This window comes from Hemicordylus capensis, chromosome 6 (assembly GCF_027244095.1).
Source record: "Hemicordylus capensis ecotype Gifberg chromosome 6, rHemCap1.1.pri, whole genome shotgun sequence".
Taxonomy (NCBI): Eukaryota; Metazoa; Chordata; class Lepidosauria; order Squamata; family Cordylidae; genus Hemicordylus; species Hemicordylus capensis.
In genome coordinates, this window is record NC_069662.1 from 54,833,467 (window position 1) to 54,851,922 (window position 18,456).

An 18,456-nucleotide genomic window follows, 5' to 3' on the forward strand; every position below is an offset into this window, starting at 1 on the left:
GAGTAGGCAACCAACCATGGACAGGTTATATTCTTCTCTCTCTGCTCTACAAATTGCTTCTTGCTTCCACACCTATTGGTCATCTTTGTCACTTTTCATGCTCTAATGAGTCACTGGAAGGTCTACAGTCAATTCTCTTGTGTAGCAGCTTTTTGCACAATGTTTAGGGTGGGGTGTAGTTTAATGAGAGTCTCATCCGTGCACTCACCCATTATTCACATTTATGAATGGCTTTCTGCAAGTAATCAAGGCAATGTACAAAGAGCAAGCTTGTTAGCATAGTGCTGGCTTTCTTTATTCATACACAAACCTTTCCTTCATAATGATGTCTAGCTTGCAATCCAGATGTTGTGAGCTATTCCCTTCCCCTTTCACAAGAAATGATGGAGCCACTGAAGATATGGAGACTGTGATTCATTTTAATTTTCATCCATGCACACAACAGTCTTTAAAAAAGCTTTCTGGAGCAAATAAAAGCAACTTCCCCACAACATTTGGAGAAACCCAACAGAGTTGCTGCATCAAATACCACCTGCTAGAGCTATAGCATTGGCTTTGAGATAATCCATGTAGATGTTATCCTCTTTTCCAAATGAAGACATCCAAACTTTAGGAAACCCATGGCATCAACACTGATTTATATCATCCAGCCATTCCCACCCCCCAAATTTGATCGCATAGTCCCATTCTTCAACTTTTCTTCTTTTTTCTTCCTTCAAGAATCCAGACATTCACAAATAAATAAGTTTTCTGCTTTGGCTCTTGCATAGTCAAAAGGTGTTGTTGTTGTTTTTTTAACTAGTTGGAAGAGAGAGTCCTTTGCCTTTATTTTATTTTTTGGTACAACTTCATGTACAAGGCTGCCCCTCACAGTAGCACACACAGCTGGACCCAGATGCATAGTAATTGTTCATGCCTGAACTAGGCCTTGCAAATTAGGCCACACACAGATGCATGCACATGTACATGCATTCCCAGCCCACATCCACACAAGTGCATACGTATTAGTCATACATACAACCCTGTGCACAGACATGCATTATATATATATATATATATATATATTTGCGCGCACATGCACACACACACACACACACACACCCTATCTCAGTCCACATACTCACATTTTCACCATACCTAAAGGTATACAACCATGATCTACCTACTTTAGACACACACAGCCCATGTGCATTTCTGTACAAATCCACTGAGCACTTAAGAATATACATACATGCCAATGAAGATTAACACCCCTCTTTATGTCACTGACTCCCCCCTTTTCTCTCTCTCTCTCTCTCTCTCTCTCTCTCTCTCTCTCTCTCTCACACACACACACACACACACACACACCCTCTGCATTCTCACACAGCTTCACACAGCCTCTTTGCGCACCCACATGGAGGCACAGGAGAGGAAAGATTGAAAACATACGACTTATTTCAACTCCATCTCTGAGCTAGATTTGAAGGTTCCCCTTCTGGCATTGTGCACTCTGACTGCCAAGCCTATTGTTGCAATGACGAAGATCAACCCAATGATAAGCAAGATCCACTGGCCTGCTGAGGCTTTGCTGCTTGTCATGGACATCCCCAGGAAACTGACTCTGTCATCATTCACTGGCACTTGGCTTGTGCAATTACCTGTGTGAGAACACATAAGAACATAAGAACAGCCCTGCTGGATCAGGCCCAGGGCCTATCTAGTCCAGCATCCTGTTTCACCCAGTGGCCTACCAGATGCCTCAAGGAAACCCACAGGCAAGAGCTGAGGACATGTCCTCCTTACTACTGCTACTCCCCTGCAGTTGGTGTTTACAGGCTTCTTAGGCTGCAGGTGGCCTATAGCCCTCAGACTAGTGGCCATTGATAGACTTGTCCTCCATGAATTTATCTAAGCCCTTCTTAAAACCATCCAGGCTGGTGGCTGTCACCACACTTTGTGGCATAGAATTGCATAGATTAATTGTGTGAAAAAGTACTTCCTTTTCTTGGCCCTAAATGTCTTGGCAAATCAGTTTCGTGGGATGACCCCTGGTTCTAGTGATATGTAAGAGGGAGAAAAAGATGTCTCTCCCCACACAATGCATGATTTTATAGACCTCCATCATGTCTCCCCTCAGCTGTCTTTTTTCTAAGCTAAAAAGCCACAGGTGCTGTAGCCTTTCCTCATAAGGAAAGTGCTCTGGGCCCCTGATCAGTTGCCCTCATCTGCACCTTTTCCAGTTCTATAATGTTGTTTTTGAGGTATGGTTACCAAAACTGTACATAGTACTCCAAATGTGGCCACATCATAGATTTGTATAAGGGTATTATGATATTAGCCGTTTTATTTTCAGTCCCTTTCCTAATGATTCCAAGCATGGAATTGGCCTTTTTCACAGCTGCTGCACATTGTGTCAACACTTTCAATGAGCTGTCCATCACAACCCCAAGATCCCTCTTCTGACAGCTCAGACTTTATCAGCGTTGGGTCACCCCACCCCATTCATCACTTTATACTTGCTAACATTGAATCACATTTGCCATTTTGTTGCCCACTCCCCCAGTTTGGAGAGATCCCTTTGGAGCTCTTCGCAATCCCTTTTGAATTTCACTACCCTAAATAGTTTGGTGTCATCTGCAAATCTGGCTACCCTGCTGCTTACCGCAGCCTTAGGGATCCTCCCATTTTTTAATTTCCAGATTTTGTACAGCACACTGTGCATACATGGTTTGCCACAGCTTCAATTTATCTGTGTATTTTTCCTTCCTGTATATTACTGAGATGCACACGTGCATTGATAAAACACTGAAAAAAGCAGTCTTGAAGTAATTGTACTTATGGCTGCATACATATTCTTTTGGTGTGGTGTTTCACCAATGTGCAGGAGCGCATACAAACATATGTACAAATCACATCAAGTCTGATAAAACAACAACAACAACTAACACTGCAAAAAAGCAATGTGCGTACTATATTGGTAACACAGAATGGAAAAATATACCAGTGAACAGAAGGAACTGAAAGCTGCAGTAAACTGCACATGGTCCAAATCTGGAATCATATTTAGAAATTTTCTTATATTAACTGGAACTAAAGGAGAATCAAATTCAGTGCAGAGCAAGTTTTGGGAACAATTAAGGAATGGAATAAGGAAACCTGCTCCTCTCTTATTAGAGACATGTGTCTGTCCCACCCCACCCCACCCCCATCTCTTGTCTCCACTTTCTTGTTCCTGGGCATGTGTGTGTGTGCCTAAAGAGGACCCTTTTCCAAAAACCTTAGGTACCAGGATCAGGCATCCAGGTGTATTCAGGCCAGCCCAGAGTCTCTCCATTTCTCAAGTTCTCGTTGATGAGCCAGGTCGTCAGTGGTTGAAAATAGGTCAGCACAGCCTCAGCCGACATATTGGGTTGCCCTGTGACAAGCTGCATAGCTTCTGGCCATGGCTTGCTGTAGCCAAGCTTCAAGGTGTTCCTGCAGAAGATAAAATGTTCATACATAGGGGGATATGCATGTATTCCCACCACAACCTATGTGTGAAATGCCATAATAACATAAGTACTGCCTTGCTGGATGAAGCCAAAGGTCCACTGTCAATGGATGAAGCCAAAGCATTCTGTGTCCCACAGTAGACAGCCAGATGCCTTTCTCTAATAAGCAGGATGTGATGCCCGCCCTTGCTGTTTGCCCCAGCACCTAGTATTTAGAGGCATTCTGCTCTGAACATGGGTCTAGCTATCATGTGTAACAGCTACTGACAGAGGTAACCTCCATGCATTCATCTAAGACAAGGCCCGTGACCCCATTCTGACTCAACAAATTCTATATGAGAAAGAAGACAATCTGTCCATTTACCTTCTTCACATCATTTAACACTTCACAAATCTCCATTGTACTAGCCCCTAATCTGTTTTTTTTCCTAAACTGAGGTCCAGGTTACATGTGACATTAAATCTGAAGTTTGGCTCTGTATATTTGTTATGCAGTTAAATATCGTTAACATTAAATAGCTGTTGCAATGGGGAGCTGATCAGAATTGGGACCATTACAGGATTGGGAGTGTAAGAACATAAGAACAGCCCTGCCGGATCAAGCCCAAGGCCCATCTAGTCCAGCATCCTGTTTTGCACAGTGGCCCACCAGATGCCGCTGGAAGCCACGGGCAGAAGTTGAGGGCGTGCCCTCTCTCCTGCTGTTACTCCCCTGCAACTGGTACTCAGAGGCATCCTGCCTTTGAGGCTGGAGGTGGCTGCAATAGCTCCCTCTCTGCAAAGTAATACTTGAGACTTCAACTTCTCCCTCCTGCGCGCGCACACACACACACACACACACACACACACACACACACACACACACACACCATATGCCTCTTAAAAAAAAAAAGCTGGCCTATTGAACTTAGACATGGCATTTGCACTTTCTGGGCAATATTCCATCCACCTCTATAATAAATGAACAGTGCTAAAGTCATGGTTTCCAGCAGTACAGCAATACTTGCACCTTGAACCATATTCTGGACATGTTTAGGATTAAATCAAATGATCTATTTTAGATACTTCCATGACTAACTGTTGCAAGTCAGTAGTATAATAATGAACGACCTCTTAAGGGCTTCATTAAAGGCCAACGCGTTTGCCCTGACCTAGTTTCTGCACTCCCATACTGTAGGAATCAGGGCTTTTGATGTGGCCTGAATTTGTCTGGCCCATTTGAGGGTGATTGCAGTTCCCTGTCATTATTACATTACTGTGTTAACTGCTTCCCTGATTGATTGATTGATTGATTGATTAATTAATTAATTAATTTGCTTTCAAGTTCACCCTAAAAACCCTCCTAGTGGAGCAAAACAGGTTGTATTATTTTTCTAGCCTGGAATTTTTACTCATTGTGATTCTGTGGATGTTTGTCTCTTTAGGCTTCTAATGCCTCGCTGACCAGCAAAATTACAGTGGTGGCTGGCTGCTGAAATGGCACAGAGGCAGAAGGTCTGAAAAGGAATGCTAATCTGAGGTGGGAATGGGCAGCTGGATGCTGGACTAAAGAGCCTTTTGATTATCTAAACGCACAAGCAGCAGCAGACCTGTGTTATGTATTGAGAAGGTGGGGGAGAAAGTAGCTGGGCTGTGCAGGGGCCAAATTATCAGCCTGATCCAAATCCCACATCCAACCATTCTTGCATCATGCTAATGATGCAAAGTGTGGTCAGGATTGCATCAAGCCAGTAATTGGTATTGGCTGGATTCACTGGGGTGGGGGAATACTTTTAGTGGAAATCCAGCTTGTTTGAAGGAACTAGCTGTTTTCCAGCAGTGGCAGCATTTCAATATGCTGCTTTTCCTTGCCTGGTGCACCCTACAATGCACACAGAAAGGAAGCCATGTCATGAAGTTGCTTCTTTTCCCTAGTGCATTACTGATGGGGGCGGGGGGAGATGGCCACTATGCCCTGTAACTATAGAGTGCAGCCACCCACACATCCCAGGAATGCACCAGGATGAGGATGCAATATCATGGTGTGGCTTCCTTTTCTGGTGCTATATAAGGCGTACCAGGTAAAGAAAGAAAGGCAGCATTTTGAAATACTGCCACTGCCAGGAGGCAGCCAGTTTCTTCAAACAAGCCAGATCTTGGTTAAAAGTAAGTCCCCCCACCCGCATATCCTATTCAATGCAATACCAATATGATCCAGTATTGTACTGAATAGGCTTCCAATATCGGATGATTTTTTCTCCAGAACAGTTTCTGAAGAAAAATGCTCTGACAGGGCTTGCATTACCCCCAATTCCTGGTTCAGCCAACAACCTGGAGGGGTTTGGATAACTTCATGGAGGAGAGGTCTATCAATGGCTACTAGTCAGAGGACTATAGGCTAACTCAGAGGCAGGATGCCTCTGAATACCAGTTGCAGGGGAGTAACCGCACGAGAGAGAGCTTGCCTCAACTCCTGCCTGTGGGCTTCCCAGCAGCATCTGGTGAGCCACTGTGTGAAACAGGATGCCGGGTTAGATGGGCCTTGGGCCTGGTCTGGCTGGGCTGTTCTTATATTCAATGTGACGTACAGCCCTAGAATGTACCAGATGATCCACTGGATTTCATCTGACTTTACAACAGTGTAACAGGTGAGTCAAAGTTTTGCCCAAACTTGGCAAACAGCATCTAAAATAGTTGACGTAAAGTAGGTAGTAAGACAGAAGTGAATTAGGGAGCCAACTATCCTACCCAGCAGATGCCCACACCCATCCCTTTTCACCTAAAAATATGAAGTTCACCTCAGTTTAGTGAGCACCAGTTTCTCTAAACTCCTCTTCCTCTTGTTTACCACCTGTTGCAAGGGTTTCACTTTCTGAAGTAATTTTCAAGTAGGGAAAAGTACAAGGGAAGATGAGAGAGAAGACTATGAATGAGGATCTACTGTCAAAGTCCACTTTCCTCATGCCTTCTTGCGTTATCCTCCCAGTGGGAGGAACACCGATTTGCTGCAGTCACATGGAGTGATTCAAGGGCAAGCAGGGACATTTCAATAGTGACGGTATTACAAATATGCCAGCTAGTCATCTGTGACTTATTGGTGGTGACTATGATCTAGTTCTAAAGAATGTGGTAGGGATGCTGTGGGCCATACTGGGGACTTGTTAAGACCCCAGCGCCTTACGTCTGAAATTGCCAGCTGAAAGGGGCAGATTGTCACAGATTAGCAGCCCAAACTATAATCCGACGGACAGAACCACATGGACTCACCCCAGGATTGTCCCGGCTTCCTTAGACTGGTAGATGTCACACTTGTGCAAGGGTCCTGTGTGGCCAGCAGCTTTGCACAGGGCTTGGTGGAACTGGAACTGGATTATGAAACTGACGAAGTATCTGGAAGGGAGATGGGCCATAAATGGGAGGTCAGAGCCAGACAGTATTTCCTTGCGGGCCACAGATGGCACACTCTGGCCTAACATTACCTAGATCAGGCATGCACAACTCAAATGACCTGGTGGGCTGAAACCGACCGTGACTTGGTTCATGGGGACTGAGGTCAATTTTTAGGGTGCTGATTATTAAAGTAACACAATATCAATCAATTAATTAAATTAAATTAAAGTGAAATTAAAATAAATTTAATCAAAATTTAACTTTTGAAGTTCTGGCAGGCCAAGATTAATTTAAATTAATATAAAATAAATTGAATTAAAATTCATTCTAATAAAATAAATACAATACAAGCTGTACGAAATACATAACAAAATGCATTGTTCTTCCTGTTGGAAGTGAAGGACTTTGCGCTGTCTCTTGTCTCAATGACAGTGGAGGACAGACTAGTGAGTCAGAGGGCTAGAGGCAGGTCAAGACATTGGTCATCCCTTCTCTACTGCTCTGACACTATCCCTAAGGAATGTAGATTGCTACTCTTAGGGACTACCTTCCTTCCTTCCTGCTTTGCACTTCCTCTCTCCCTTCTCTTCCTATTCCTTCTACCTTGCAACATGCAAGCTCCTCTCCCTGCACCATTTGTGTAGAGATGCAGAATCTATCTGCATCCAGTTAGATGGATAGATTAGATATCCTAACTCCTCACTTGCCTATCTAGAATGGAGTTCTCTAATAAATACAATTTATATTGATTTGAAGCTATGAACTGGCTCCAAGTTACTTCTACTCTCACCATACACGCATGCCTAACCAAATTCCGCTGTGTTATGCCTCTGTGCACTCTGCTATAATGAAAAAGGGATTCTCTTACCAGAGAGAATTCCCAACACTTCCTTTCCACCTCTGCCAAATTATCACACTTAACATGGAGCACTTGTAAGGAAAAAAACAGAGAATTTTTTCTCATAATTTTGGATAAGAAGATTACACTTTGATCAGAAGGGAGAGGGGGAAAGAAAGAGGGAAAGGATGGGGCAGGAGGCTTGGCTTGAGAGGGAAGGTGCAGGCTTTATGAGAGGAGACACCATGTCCCGCCAGACCTCCGTGCTTTTTCTTTTAAATTTTTGCCACCGCACGGTCAAGAGATGTTTTTCTTTTAAATTTCTGCTGCTGCACGGCCAAGGGATGGCTGCCGGGGAGGGCGCAGGAGTAGTCCTTCTCTCCCCGCCGCCCGCCAGCAGCTCCCAGAGTGACACAGGGCGTGCCATTCAGTGCAGTCGAGAGATTGTTGCAAGCCCGTGATGCCAAGGGCTTGCGGTGATCCTTCCATTGTGCAGGCACACCTTGCAGTTGGGAAGAGACACAGGGCCAAATGGTAGGACCTACATTGCTCTGGGAGCTGCCGTGGCTGCCACCCTGCCGGGGGCGGGCAAGGAAGAAGAACTACTCCTGGCTCACTCCCACAGCAGCCATCCCTTGGCTGCGTGGCGACAGAAATTTAAAGAAAAATTTAAAAACTAGCTGGGCTGGGTACAGAGTATCTGCACCTTTGGCCGGCCCACCCACCGCCGCTGTCCCCCCCCACCCCACGCCAGCATGCCCGGTTTTCTGGCTGGCCAGCTGGCCGTTCCCCACTTTGTGCCTTCTGGCTGGCCAGACCACTTCCTACCCCTCCCACCCCACGCTTTCTGGCTTGTGGGCGGGTGGCTGGGCCATGACAGCCCGCTGCTGCCTCCTCCAGCGGTGCCAGGGCCAGGCCAGCCCGCCATCTCCTCCTCCTCTTGGTGTGCGGCTGGGCCTGGCCAGCCCACTGCCTCCTCCTCCTGGCAGGCAGCTGGACCAGGCTGGCCACCTCCTTTGATGACCGGGCCAGGGCAGGCCAGCCCACCGCCACCTCCTCTGGCCAACGGGTGGCTGGGCCAGGCCAGCCCTCTGCTGTCGTCATTGTCTCCCATCCCTGTCGCTATTGCCAGTCAGCTGCTCTCACGAGAGCTGCCACACATGGGATTAGCGACGGGTACGTTTAGGAGAATTAAATATATAGATAAATACACAGAGGTTTGGGTCAGGAGGGAGGCGGAGGGGCAAGCAGTATGGCCCCACAGGCCAAGAAAAAAGGCCTTGTGGGCCACATGCGGCTCGCGGGCCATATGTTGTTCAGGCCTGACCTAAATCATGCAGGCAACCAGATCCAGCAGAAAATAGCATGGTTCCAATCATCCACTTACCTGACATAAGGGACATTGGCAGGAATATGAAATTTTGCACCTGGGTCAAAATCTTCTTCTGATCTTGGTACAGGTGGACATAAGCCTTGATACTTCAATCTATGCAATCAGTGAAAAGAAGAGTGATGGTTAAGATCATCAGTCAACCTGAAAAACTATGGAAGCATTCAAAAGCCACTCTCACAGATATGGGGACTGCCATCTCATTTCTAGGGGGAGAGAGCTGATGTTACTGCTGCATATCTACTGCCTGGAAAAGGACAGGGTCCTTACGAATGAGAGACTGCTTCTGTCCATACCCTCTGGGATCTTCACCCACCATTTTCAACAACTAACAATCAGATTTCCCTTGCCCTACAGAGAATCATACTCTCAGTCCTTCCATCATCCTCTAGAGCACACCAATGTCATGCCAGAAGGGGGAATACCTTCCAAAGCAATGCTTTAGGCAACCATTGACAGTCCCCTAGTGGTAAGGCACCTCTGATGCTGCATGAAGAAAGTCCTTGATCAGGTTCTACCCATTCCCTCCCTGCCCCACCAGTTTGGATCAAGCTTGGTCCTAGCCTACAGCTGGGCTCTTACATGGATGGATTGAAATCAGTCATGATGTAGTACAACCAAAATGCTAGGTGGTTCCTTTGCCAAGCAGCCATGAGCTACTCACCTGAGATTCCACCACTGTTGATTGTACTCATCTTCCTTAATACGCCCATCAAACACTTTCCATCTCCATTGGTCCATCAAGTAGCCAAAGGGCAGGAAAGCAATCTTATCCAGTGCAATGCTCATCAAGTAGTTGATGTCACTCTCTGGCCAGGAGAAAGAAGAACAACAAAGCATTCATAGATCCACATGCCAGCAGATTCCCAGTGCCTCCCCCTCTGCTGAGCCTACAATGCCCCATATATTCATGTATTTTGCATTCCAAAACTCCAGTCTAATTTCCCAAACTCCCAAATACTGCCCACTCCCCAAACTAATCTTATGAAGGTTTTAAACATGTCTATATTACAGGATCAACCAGGAGATATTCAGCTTACACTTGGGATATCTCTAACTCTGTTTAAATGAGGCTAATTTGAAAAGCCAAATATAATTTGAAAGACAACAAAATGATGATCAAATGAATCCACACTTAGAGTCCATGGGGTCCACAGGAGAGTGTGTGACAACTGCCTTAGCAAATTATAAGACATCTGAGGCTTACAGCCAATTCAGAAACAAGTACATGATACAGTCATTTCGGAGCTGTACTTATATCACTCTGGGAAGCAGATGGCTGTAGTGTGGGGTTTCTTGTTTAAATACTCTCCCATGTCAAAAACTCCCTAGATGAGGAAAGCAAAGAGATCAGGGAGAGAAGGCTAGACTAGAACTCTCCCTCCTGGCAACTGGAGGAAGGAATTTCCAGTTGTAGGCAATTTCTGACATGGAAGCAGAAGAAAGGAGGACTAAAGAGGAGGAAATATCCCACAGTACAAAGGGGAGGCAGGACCAAATAAAGAAATTCTAATTCACATTTTCACTTTAGGGATAATAAATAAGGCATTTAGTCTAAAAGATAGTATTTTTGAGAGGAAAGGACATGTAGTGTGCTGTAAACCTGCCTGAGCGCCTAAGTTAGGATAAATGTAACATATATTCTTAAAACATTAATAAGGCACACCGTGGAAGATGGAGCGCTAACTCAGTAACAGAGTACCTGCTTTGCATGCAGAAATTCACATGCACCATCCCTGGTATATCCAGGTAGGGCTAGGAAAGACTTCTGTCTGAAGCCCTGAAGAGCTGCTGCTAGTAACTGCAGACAAGAACCAGTGGTCTGACTCAGTATCAGGCAGCTTCATATGCTTTTTATATGGAAAGGACTGTAGCTCAGTGAAACAGTGGCTGCTTTCGCATGTAACATGAAACCGCATTTGAACAGGGCAGAGGTTGGAACTCTGTTATGTCCAAATGCGTGCAACCACAGGTTTGGTGGCAAACCCCCTGCTAACTTGGCAAAGAGGCACCTTTTAACGTGGTGATTCTCTTTATTTAGCAGGGGGAGCGTAACTGGCCCTATCCACCCCCAGCACAGTACCTCCAGTGACTCTTGCTGGTGTCTATCTTATGTTTCTTTTTAGATTGTGAGCCCTTTGGGGACAGGGATCCATCTTATTTGTTTGTTATTTCTCTGTGTAAACTGCCCTGAGCCATTTTTGGAAGGGTGGTATAGAAATTAATATATATATATATATATATATATATATATATATATATAATTGTTATTATTATTATTATTATTATTATTTTAAAAAGCAACCTGAGGTTTGTCTTGCCAAACTCTAATTTGAACCTTTGGTTTGTAAGTAACAGGAAAATAGTGCCCCCCCGCCCCAAGATCCCCCCCGCAAACTGTGCTTGTGTGAGACAGTTTTATTTCAGGGCTCTTACAAGGGTGGTGGTGCAATCGCTTTCAGGCTTGAATGGCATGGCATTTAAACAGATTTAAATGACCTTTCCATGCTGAGGGTGGGCAGACCATTCTGAAAAGGCACATTTGTGCTTGGCACGCCCCCTTGAAGATCGTGGCCAATGACAGCCACCATGGAGATGTGCTGATGCCCTGCCCACAGTCTGGTGGAACCCTGTCCCCAAATGGCTCACAATCTAAAAAGAAACGTAAGATAGACACCAGCAACAGTCACTGGAGGTACTGTGCTGGGGGTGGATAGGGCCAGTTATTCTCCCCCTGATAAATAAAGAGAATCACCATATTAAAAGGTGCCTCTTTGCCAAGTTAGAAGGGGTTTTGCCACAAAACCCATGGTTGCACGCATTTGGACATAACAGAGTTCCAACCTCTGCCCTGTTCAACTGCGGTTTCATGTTACATGCGAAAGTAGCCACTGTTTCACTGAGCTACAGTCCTTTCCATATAATAAGCATATGAAGCTGCCTGATACTGAGTCTGGTGATGCGAGCACTATGGAGCTTGCTGGGACGCAGCCTCGGTGGACCAGGAAGGGCAGTGGGGGGGCGGCTCCCCTGCCCTAAAAATGGAGGTTGCTGGACTGAGTTGGACGAGTGTCTGCAATGTGATTCATGGTTTGAAAAATTAACCGTGGGTTCAGCAGCCTCTGGTTTCAAGTTACGTGCAAATGTGGCTAGGGTTGTGCGTTTTGTTTTTTTCCTGTTTTGTTTTTGGCCCGAATCCGAAACAACCCCATTTTGTTCTTTGTTCAAAATCAGCCAATCCATAACACCCCCATTTTGTTCTTTGTTCGAAATTGCAAAATCCAAATCTGAAATGTTTTGGATTTTAAAAAATGGCCCTGGTGCAAAACTAGTGGGTGGGGGTGGTAGTGCCCAATGGGTGGAAGCTACCACCCAAATTTCAGAGGAATTGGGCAAAGGGCTGATTTTTGGTGCATTTTTGAAGTTTAAGATTTCCCCCATAGGGAATAATGGAGGTTTCAGCAATAGTATAGCTTCACACCGGGGGGAAAGGGGTGGCCCAGAACAGAGTAGGGTGGGTGGTAGTGCCCAGTGGAGGCAAGGAAGCTGCCAGAACTATTTCAAAGGAATTTGGCAGAGGGCTGATTTTTAAAGTAATGGAGTGTACACGTCTTTAAGGTTCTTCCCCATAGGGAATGATGGAGGTTTCAGCAGCCCCATAACTGCACTTGGGGGGCACTGGGGTGACCCAGAGCGAGTGGTGGTGTAGAGCACATAGGGTGCCAAACACCCCCATCGCTAACACCCCCATATGCTAACACATGGGGTACTGGTTTCTGTTGTTTCTGAGATGTTTTGAGTGTAGATTCTCTGGTAGTGGATTCAGCAGAGCTTTGCAAAGAACCAGGCAGATTTCCAAAGGTCATGCACATCCACATCCCGCCCAGAAATGCAATTGTTGTTTCACACAACAGTGTGGAACAACAACAATGAAATGCACACTGCCCCATGCTGTGTGCACACTGCTCCACTGGCCAATAAGGGTAAATTTTACCTTTAAATTTCCTTAAGAGGAATAAGGAGGCAATTGCCAGCAGATCAGCCCATGCTTTCACTGGCCAATCTGCAGGCTGGAAGGGCTGGAAATTCAAACAGATGTCAAAACTCAAAATGGAGACTGAAGGAGAAAGACTTTTCACGATTGCAAAATGGAGTTCCAAAACAGCCGAAACAACAAAACGTTTTGTATCCAAAACAGGGACGTTTTGTTTCGGCTACAAAATTTTCTGTTTTGAGCACAGGGTGTTTTGTTTCAGCTACATAACAGCCAAAATGGCCTGTTTGGGGCATAAAACATTTTGTATCCAAAACGAACCACACACCCCTAAATGTGGCCATTATTTGCTTCCATCTTAAGGTCCCAGGTTCAATCCCTGGCATCTCCAGGTAGGGCTGGGAAATATATCCGTCTGAAACGCTGGAGAGCTGCTGCCAGTCAGTGTAGACAATACTGAGCTGAGCTAGATGGACCAAATGGTCTCACTTAGTATAAGGCAACTTCTTATGTAAATATTGATCATAGATGCAATTATAATATTGAAAGTGTGTCCAAAGATGAACAGATTACAGATATAAAAGTTCCTGATCTATCAGTTTTCAGAACTGGTAATTTCTATAGAATTACTGCTGAGAGGCCTGTCTTGCAACAGAGTGACCCCAAGTGGCCTTCACCTGTCTACAGGAACACAATAACAGGACAGTTAAATATTCCCCTTGACAAATAATATATTCAGAATGCACTGGAAACATTAATACAAAGAAATTATCAGTCCAAGCAGCTGTCTTGTTTTTGTGTTCCTGTGGTGAGCCTTGGCGACCCTCCTTCAACTCTGTTGCTTGTCCTGCTTACCCTCATTGTCCTCCATCCGATCCAGCAGATTGATGCTGTGCAGGTGCTTTGGAGTGGAAACAGATAAGGCCATGACATCTCCAATGGCTTCATGGAATCCTGGGTTGGCCCCATCACGAAACGAGATGGGCTGATCCTTGTACTGCAGAAAGTACTGGACATGGCCCATTTCATGGTGAGCAGTTATCAAATCATCCATATTCACCACAGTGCACTGCTTAATCCTGAAGCAAGAGAGAGGGGAGTGAGGAGCTGCACATGTTAGGTAATTAAAAGGAAAGTGAAGAATTAAGAGCTGGGAAGGTCATCTAATTCACTCATCACTGGTCAGCCTGCACATTTCAGACCAAAGAGGGCCACAGGCAGAGAGCAATAATACTACAGAAAGATGCTGTCACAGAGCAATACCATCAAATGACATATACAAGGGAGCCACACAACAAACTGCACACAAAGGATCCCCAGACTGGAGTAAAATTCCCTCCTTCTGACCCCAAATATAGCAATCCATCCAGTGGCGCTCTTACCCCTGGACTTTAGGGCCAAAGTCCAGGGCCTCCACACCCTCTGGGGCCCCCCAAATCCTCTTTAGTCTGTCCTGAGTGGCGTGGTCACTGCTGGCCTGCACTGTGCTGGTTTGGGAAAGTGTTTGGAAAATTCAGTTGGTCCAGAATGCTGTGGCCAAACTATTGGCCAAACTCAGATATCAGGAGCACGTGATTCCCTTGTTATAACAGCTTCACTGGCTTCTAGTCAGTTTTCAAGCCCAATTCAAAGTGCTGGTGTTTTGTTTTGTTTTTTTTAAAACACCCTTACAGCCTTAATGGTTGGGTACAAGAATATATCAAGGCCTGCTCTCTCCCATATGAACCTGCCTGCACGTTAGATCTGCTAGGGAAGCTCTCCACATCCCACCAGACACTGGAACTCATTTCCTAGGGAAGTCTATCCTGCCCATTCCTTGATGGCCTTTCATTGCTGTCTTAACAACTTTCCTTTGCCCTTATATTTTTACTGTTAGAATATTGCATTTTTCACTTGTTTTTGTGCCCCCCGCTTTTACTGTTAGCTATCTTGGCTATTTGGTTATGGAAAAGTAGGATAAAAATAGTATAACAAGTAAATGAATGAATGTATAAATTTAAGTGTGTTAATGGCTAATTTGTTCCCTGGGCAACATCCAGACTGGTTAGTCATGACTAAGTATCACTGTAATCAACGAGACAAGCTAGTTGTGATAACTTAAGTCCCATTCCTTTAAATTGTATTTAGTCATGATGATTTTAGTCTTGATGTTGCTCATTGGTTCTTGTTAGAGAATGAAAACGGGCAGGCAGGAAGCAGAAAAAAGGGAAAACAAACAAAAGGCAACAGTTACAACATGCAGATGCAATACCAAAAAGATTCTAAATTCTGCCAGGAAGAAATCCTAATGAACACACTCCCCTGGCCCCCCAGCATGGGAATTATCACATTAGGAAACCCCAGTCATACTATTATGGTTGCAGAATATTTTGGTTTGGGAACAAGAAACAGGAGCTAAGGGGATGGTGGAGAGCTGGTCCTGTGGTAGCAAGCATGATTGTCCCCTTTGCTAAGCAGGTCTACCCTGGTTTGCATTTGAATGGGAGGCTACATGTGTGAGCACTGTAAGGTATTCTCTCAGGGGATGGGGCCACATCTCAGTGGAAGAGCACCTGCCCGCTTGCATGCAGAAGGTTCCAGGTTCCCTCCCTGGCATCTCCAAGATAGGGCTGAGAGAGACTCTTGCCTGCAACCTTGGAGAAGCCTCTGCCAGTCTGTGAAGACAATACTGAGCTGGATGGACCAAGGGTCTGACCCAGTCTATGGCAGCTTCCTATGTTCCTATGGTGGGCCTATTTGGACACTGGGCCCCTGCCAACCAGGGCAGAGAAGGGAGCTACAGCCATCTCCACCAAGGATGTAACACAGCACACTGACATCAGCAAGAAAGCCAGGAAGACCCTGACTTTGGAGACCTATGCAGAATGGTACCAGCATAACGGGCCTCATGTTCCACCCATGTGGGTACCTGCAGATGTGAACATCCAGTTTCAGGAAGAGAGAAAGCAGAATGTCAGAAGGGCAAAAAGGAGGTGCCACATGAGGGTTTTTTGACTGCTGAAATACTGTAGTATAGACACTCTAGTGGTCAGAATGCAGGAGGGGGAAGAGCAAACCTTCTCCCTTGTGGACCTACCCAGAAGTGACAAGGATCAAGACAATGGACACAAGGTGAGCCAAGACTCTAGTACAGGGCTGCTCAACTTCAGCCCCCCTGCAGATGTTGGCCTACAACTCCCATCATCCCTGACTATTGCCAGAGTGGCTGGGGATGCTGGGAGCTGGAATCCAGAAGAAGCTGGAGGACCGGAGATGAGCAGCTCTGCTCTAGGAATGTTACGGCAGACAGAGAATATCGCTTCTCTACACTTCTCCCTGCTTCTCCACCGACCCACTCATTGCATGAGCACCTGAAGTCCTTGCGGTTGTAAAAGTCCCAGGCTGAGGCATGGCACACCACTTCCCTCCCATCTCTTGGCTTCTCCAGCATGGACTTGTTCCAGAACTCAGGCGGCATAGGGATGAGGCCCAGTGATCTGAAGAAGTTGTCCGATTCCTCAAACATCCTCCTTGGGGTCCAGCCCTGTGGAAAGCATTGTGAGTGTACCCAGGAGACAACTTGTACGAGTTTAAAAAAACCCAGGAGACAACTGCAGAGTGGCCAGCAAGAGAACTTGGGCACAGCAAGGCAAGAAAGGAAACGCTGTCTTTTTTGGCTTGGCCTTTCCTTCCTGAGGCAATGGTAAAACCCTCCTGTATTCTACCAAAGACAACCACAGGTCTCTGTGGTCACCAGGAGCCGACACCAACTCAATGGCAAACTTTACCTTTTCCTTTCCTGCTTCCACTGTACTTTAAAGCAATCTTGTTGAAGGTCAGCTAAGAACATTTGCTTGATTATATGAGTAGCATTTAGATACTGATTTGGGTGGCTAAACTCAGTGCGCCACATGTAAGATTAGGTCTGAGCTGGTTTGAGTTAGTGGTATTATGAAGACTCTGACATTATCTTCTGTATTACTTGTATTATTTTTACTGTGATTTGTTCTGCTCTTCTTTTGCATTGTTGGGTCAATGACCGTAATAAAGTCTATCTATCTATCTACAGCTACTGCTCTTCTGTAGAATTCCTTTCCTGTGGAGACCTGAAAATATTTACCCACATATATTGGTGCAACGGTGTGTCTCTCCTTCTCTCCCTCCCCTGCTGCTCCCCCTCTTCTTCTCTCTCTTCCCTTCTATCTCTCCTTTCTTTTCCCACCTCCCCACAGCCAGCGCAGAACTCAAAGGTTGGCTAGAGGAGGGGAGGTTGGGCTTGGGGTTGGGGGGGAACGGGGAAAGATGTACGTAAAATACAAAATGTCAAAAAACATAAAATTTTTAAAAAATGTTCGCAAACTGTTATGGGAGCCAGCATGACGTAGTGGTGTAATGGTTAGAGTGCTGGACTAGGACCGGGGAGACCCGAGTTCAAATCCCCATCCAGTCATTATACTAGCTGGGTGACTCTGGGCCAGTCACTTCTCTCTCAGCCTAACCTACTTCACAGTGTACTACAAACCTAAGTATGTAGTACACTGCTCTGGGCTCCTTGGAGGAAGAGCAGGATATAAATGTATAAATAAATAAATAAACAAACTGGGCAAAGAGGCACCTTTTAAAGTGGTGGCTCTTTTACTTAGCAGAGGAAGTCATACTGTCCCTATTTACTCCAACATAACATCTCTTCCAGTGGCAGCTACTGGTGTCTGCTTTGTATTTCTTTTTCTATTGTGAGCCCTTTGGGGACAGGGAATCACTTTCCTTTCACTATGTAAACTGGTTAGAAGTGGTGTTGTTGTTGAAAAGCAGTACGTATTTATTATTAACTATTTATTATTATTATTATTATTATTATTCTTAGACATCCAGACTGGGCTACTCAACAGTACTACTTGAGAGTTAAACTAAAGGATTACTTAACTTCAATAGGACTACTCAGGAGTAATTTAGCCTGGATGTCAGCTAGTAATAGGATACTGCGCGGGACGAGGAAATGGTAAACCCCTCCTGTATTCTACCAAAGAAAACCACAGGGCTCTGTGGGCACCAGAAGTTGAAATCGACTTGATGGCACACTTTACCTTTAAAAATTTGGGACACCTTCCATTTTAATATTGAATGCATATTCTTTTTACAGGTTTGACTGGATTGTTGCCCATACCAAGTCCTCAGAATGGTCAGGGTAGGCACATAAGCAACTGGGTTTGGAAGCAAGGACAGTACATTTAACTAGTGAAAAGTTGAGGTTCACCTGGAATCTTCCTCCAAGCCTAGAAGTGTAGATCCTATGAGTGGATGGTTTTATAGTGAGGAAAAGGCATTCTGCACATGCGTTGTAGTAGACTCCTTGACAGCTCAAGTCCCAGCAAATGCACAACAGAGTCCAGTGCCACTTCAAGAACTCTACAGC

General features: G+C 45.3%; 1 protein-coding gene across 2 annotated transcripts in view; it reads right to left on the reverse strand.

Moving 5' to 3' along the window:
* Positions 1-399: 399 nt before the first annotated feature.
* Positions 400-18,456, reverse strand: part of ACE (angiotensin I converting enzyme) — a 74,737-nt gene continuing 56,680 nt past the window's right edge. For both annotated transcript variants that reach the window (XM_053265558.1, XM_053265559.1), the window contains 7 exons: positions 16,415-16,587; positions 13,920-14,143; positions 9,735-9,879; positions 9,068-9,166; positions 6,720-6,842; positions 3,269-3,456; positions 400-1,640 (listed from right to left, as the gene is read on the reverse strand). In XM_053265558.1, the coding sequence (XP_053121533.1) occupies positions 1,435-1,640; positions 3,269-3,456; positions 6,720-6,842; positions 9,068-9,166; positions 9,735-9,879; positions 13,920-14,143; positions 16,415-16,587 (1,158 nt within the window). In that variant the 3' untranslated portion in view covers positions 400-1,434. The remainder of the gene's footprint in view (positions 1,641-3,268; positions 3,457-6,719; positions 6,843-9,067; positions 9,167-9,734; positions 9,880-13,919; positions 14,144-16,414; positions 16,588-18,456) is intronic.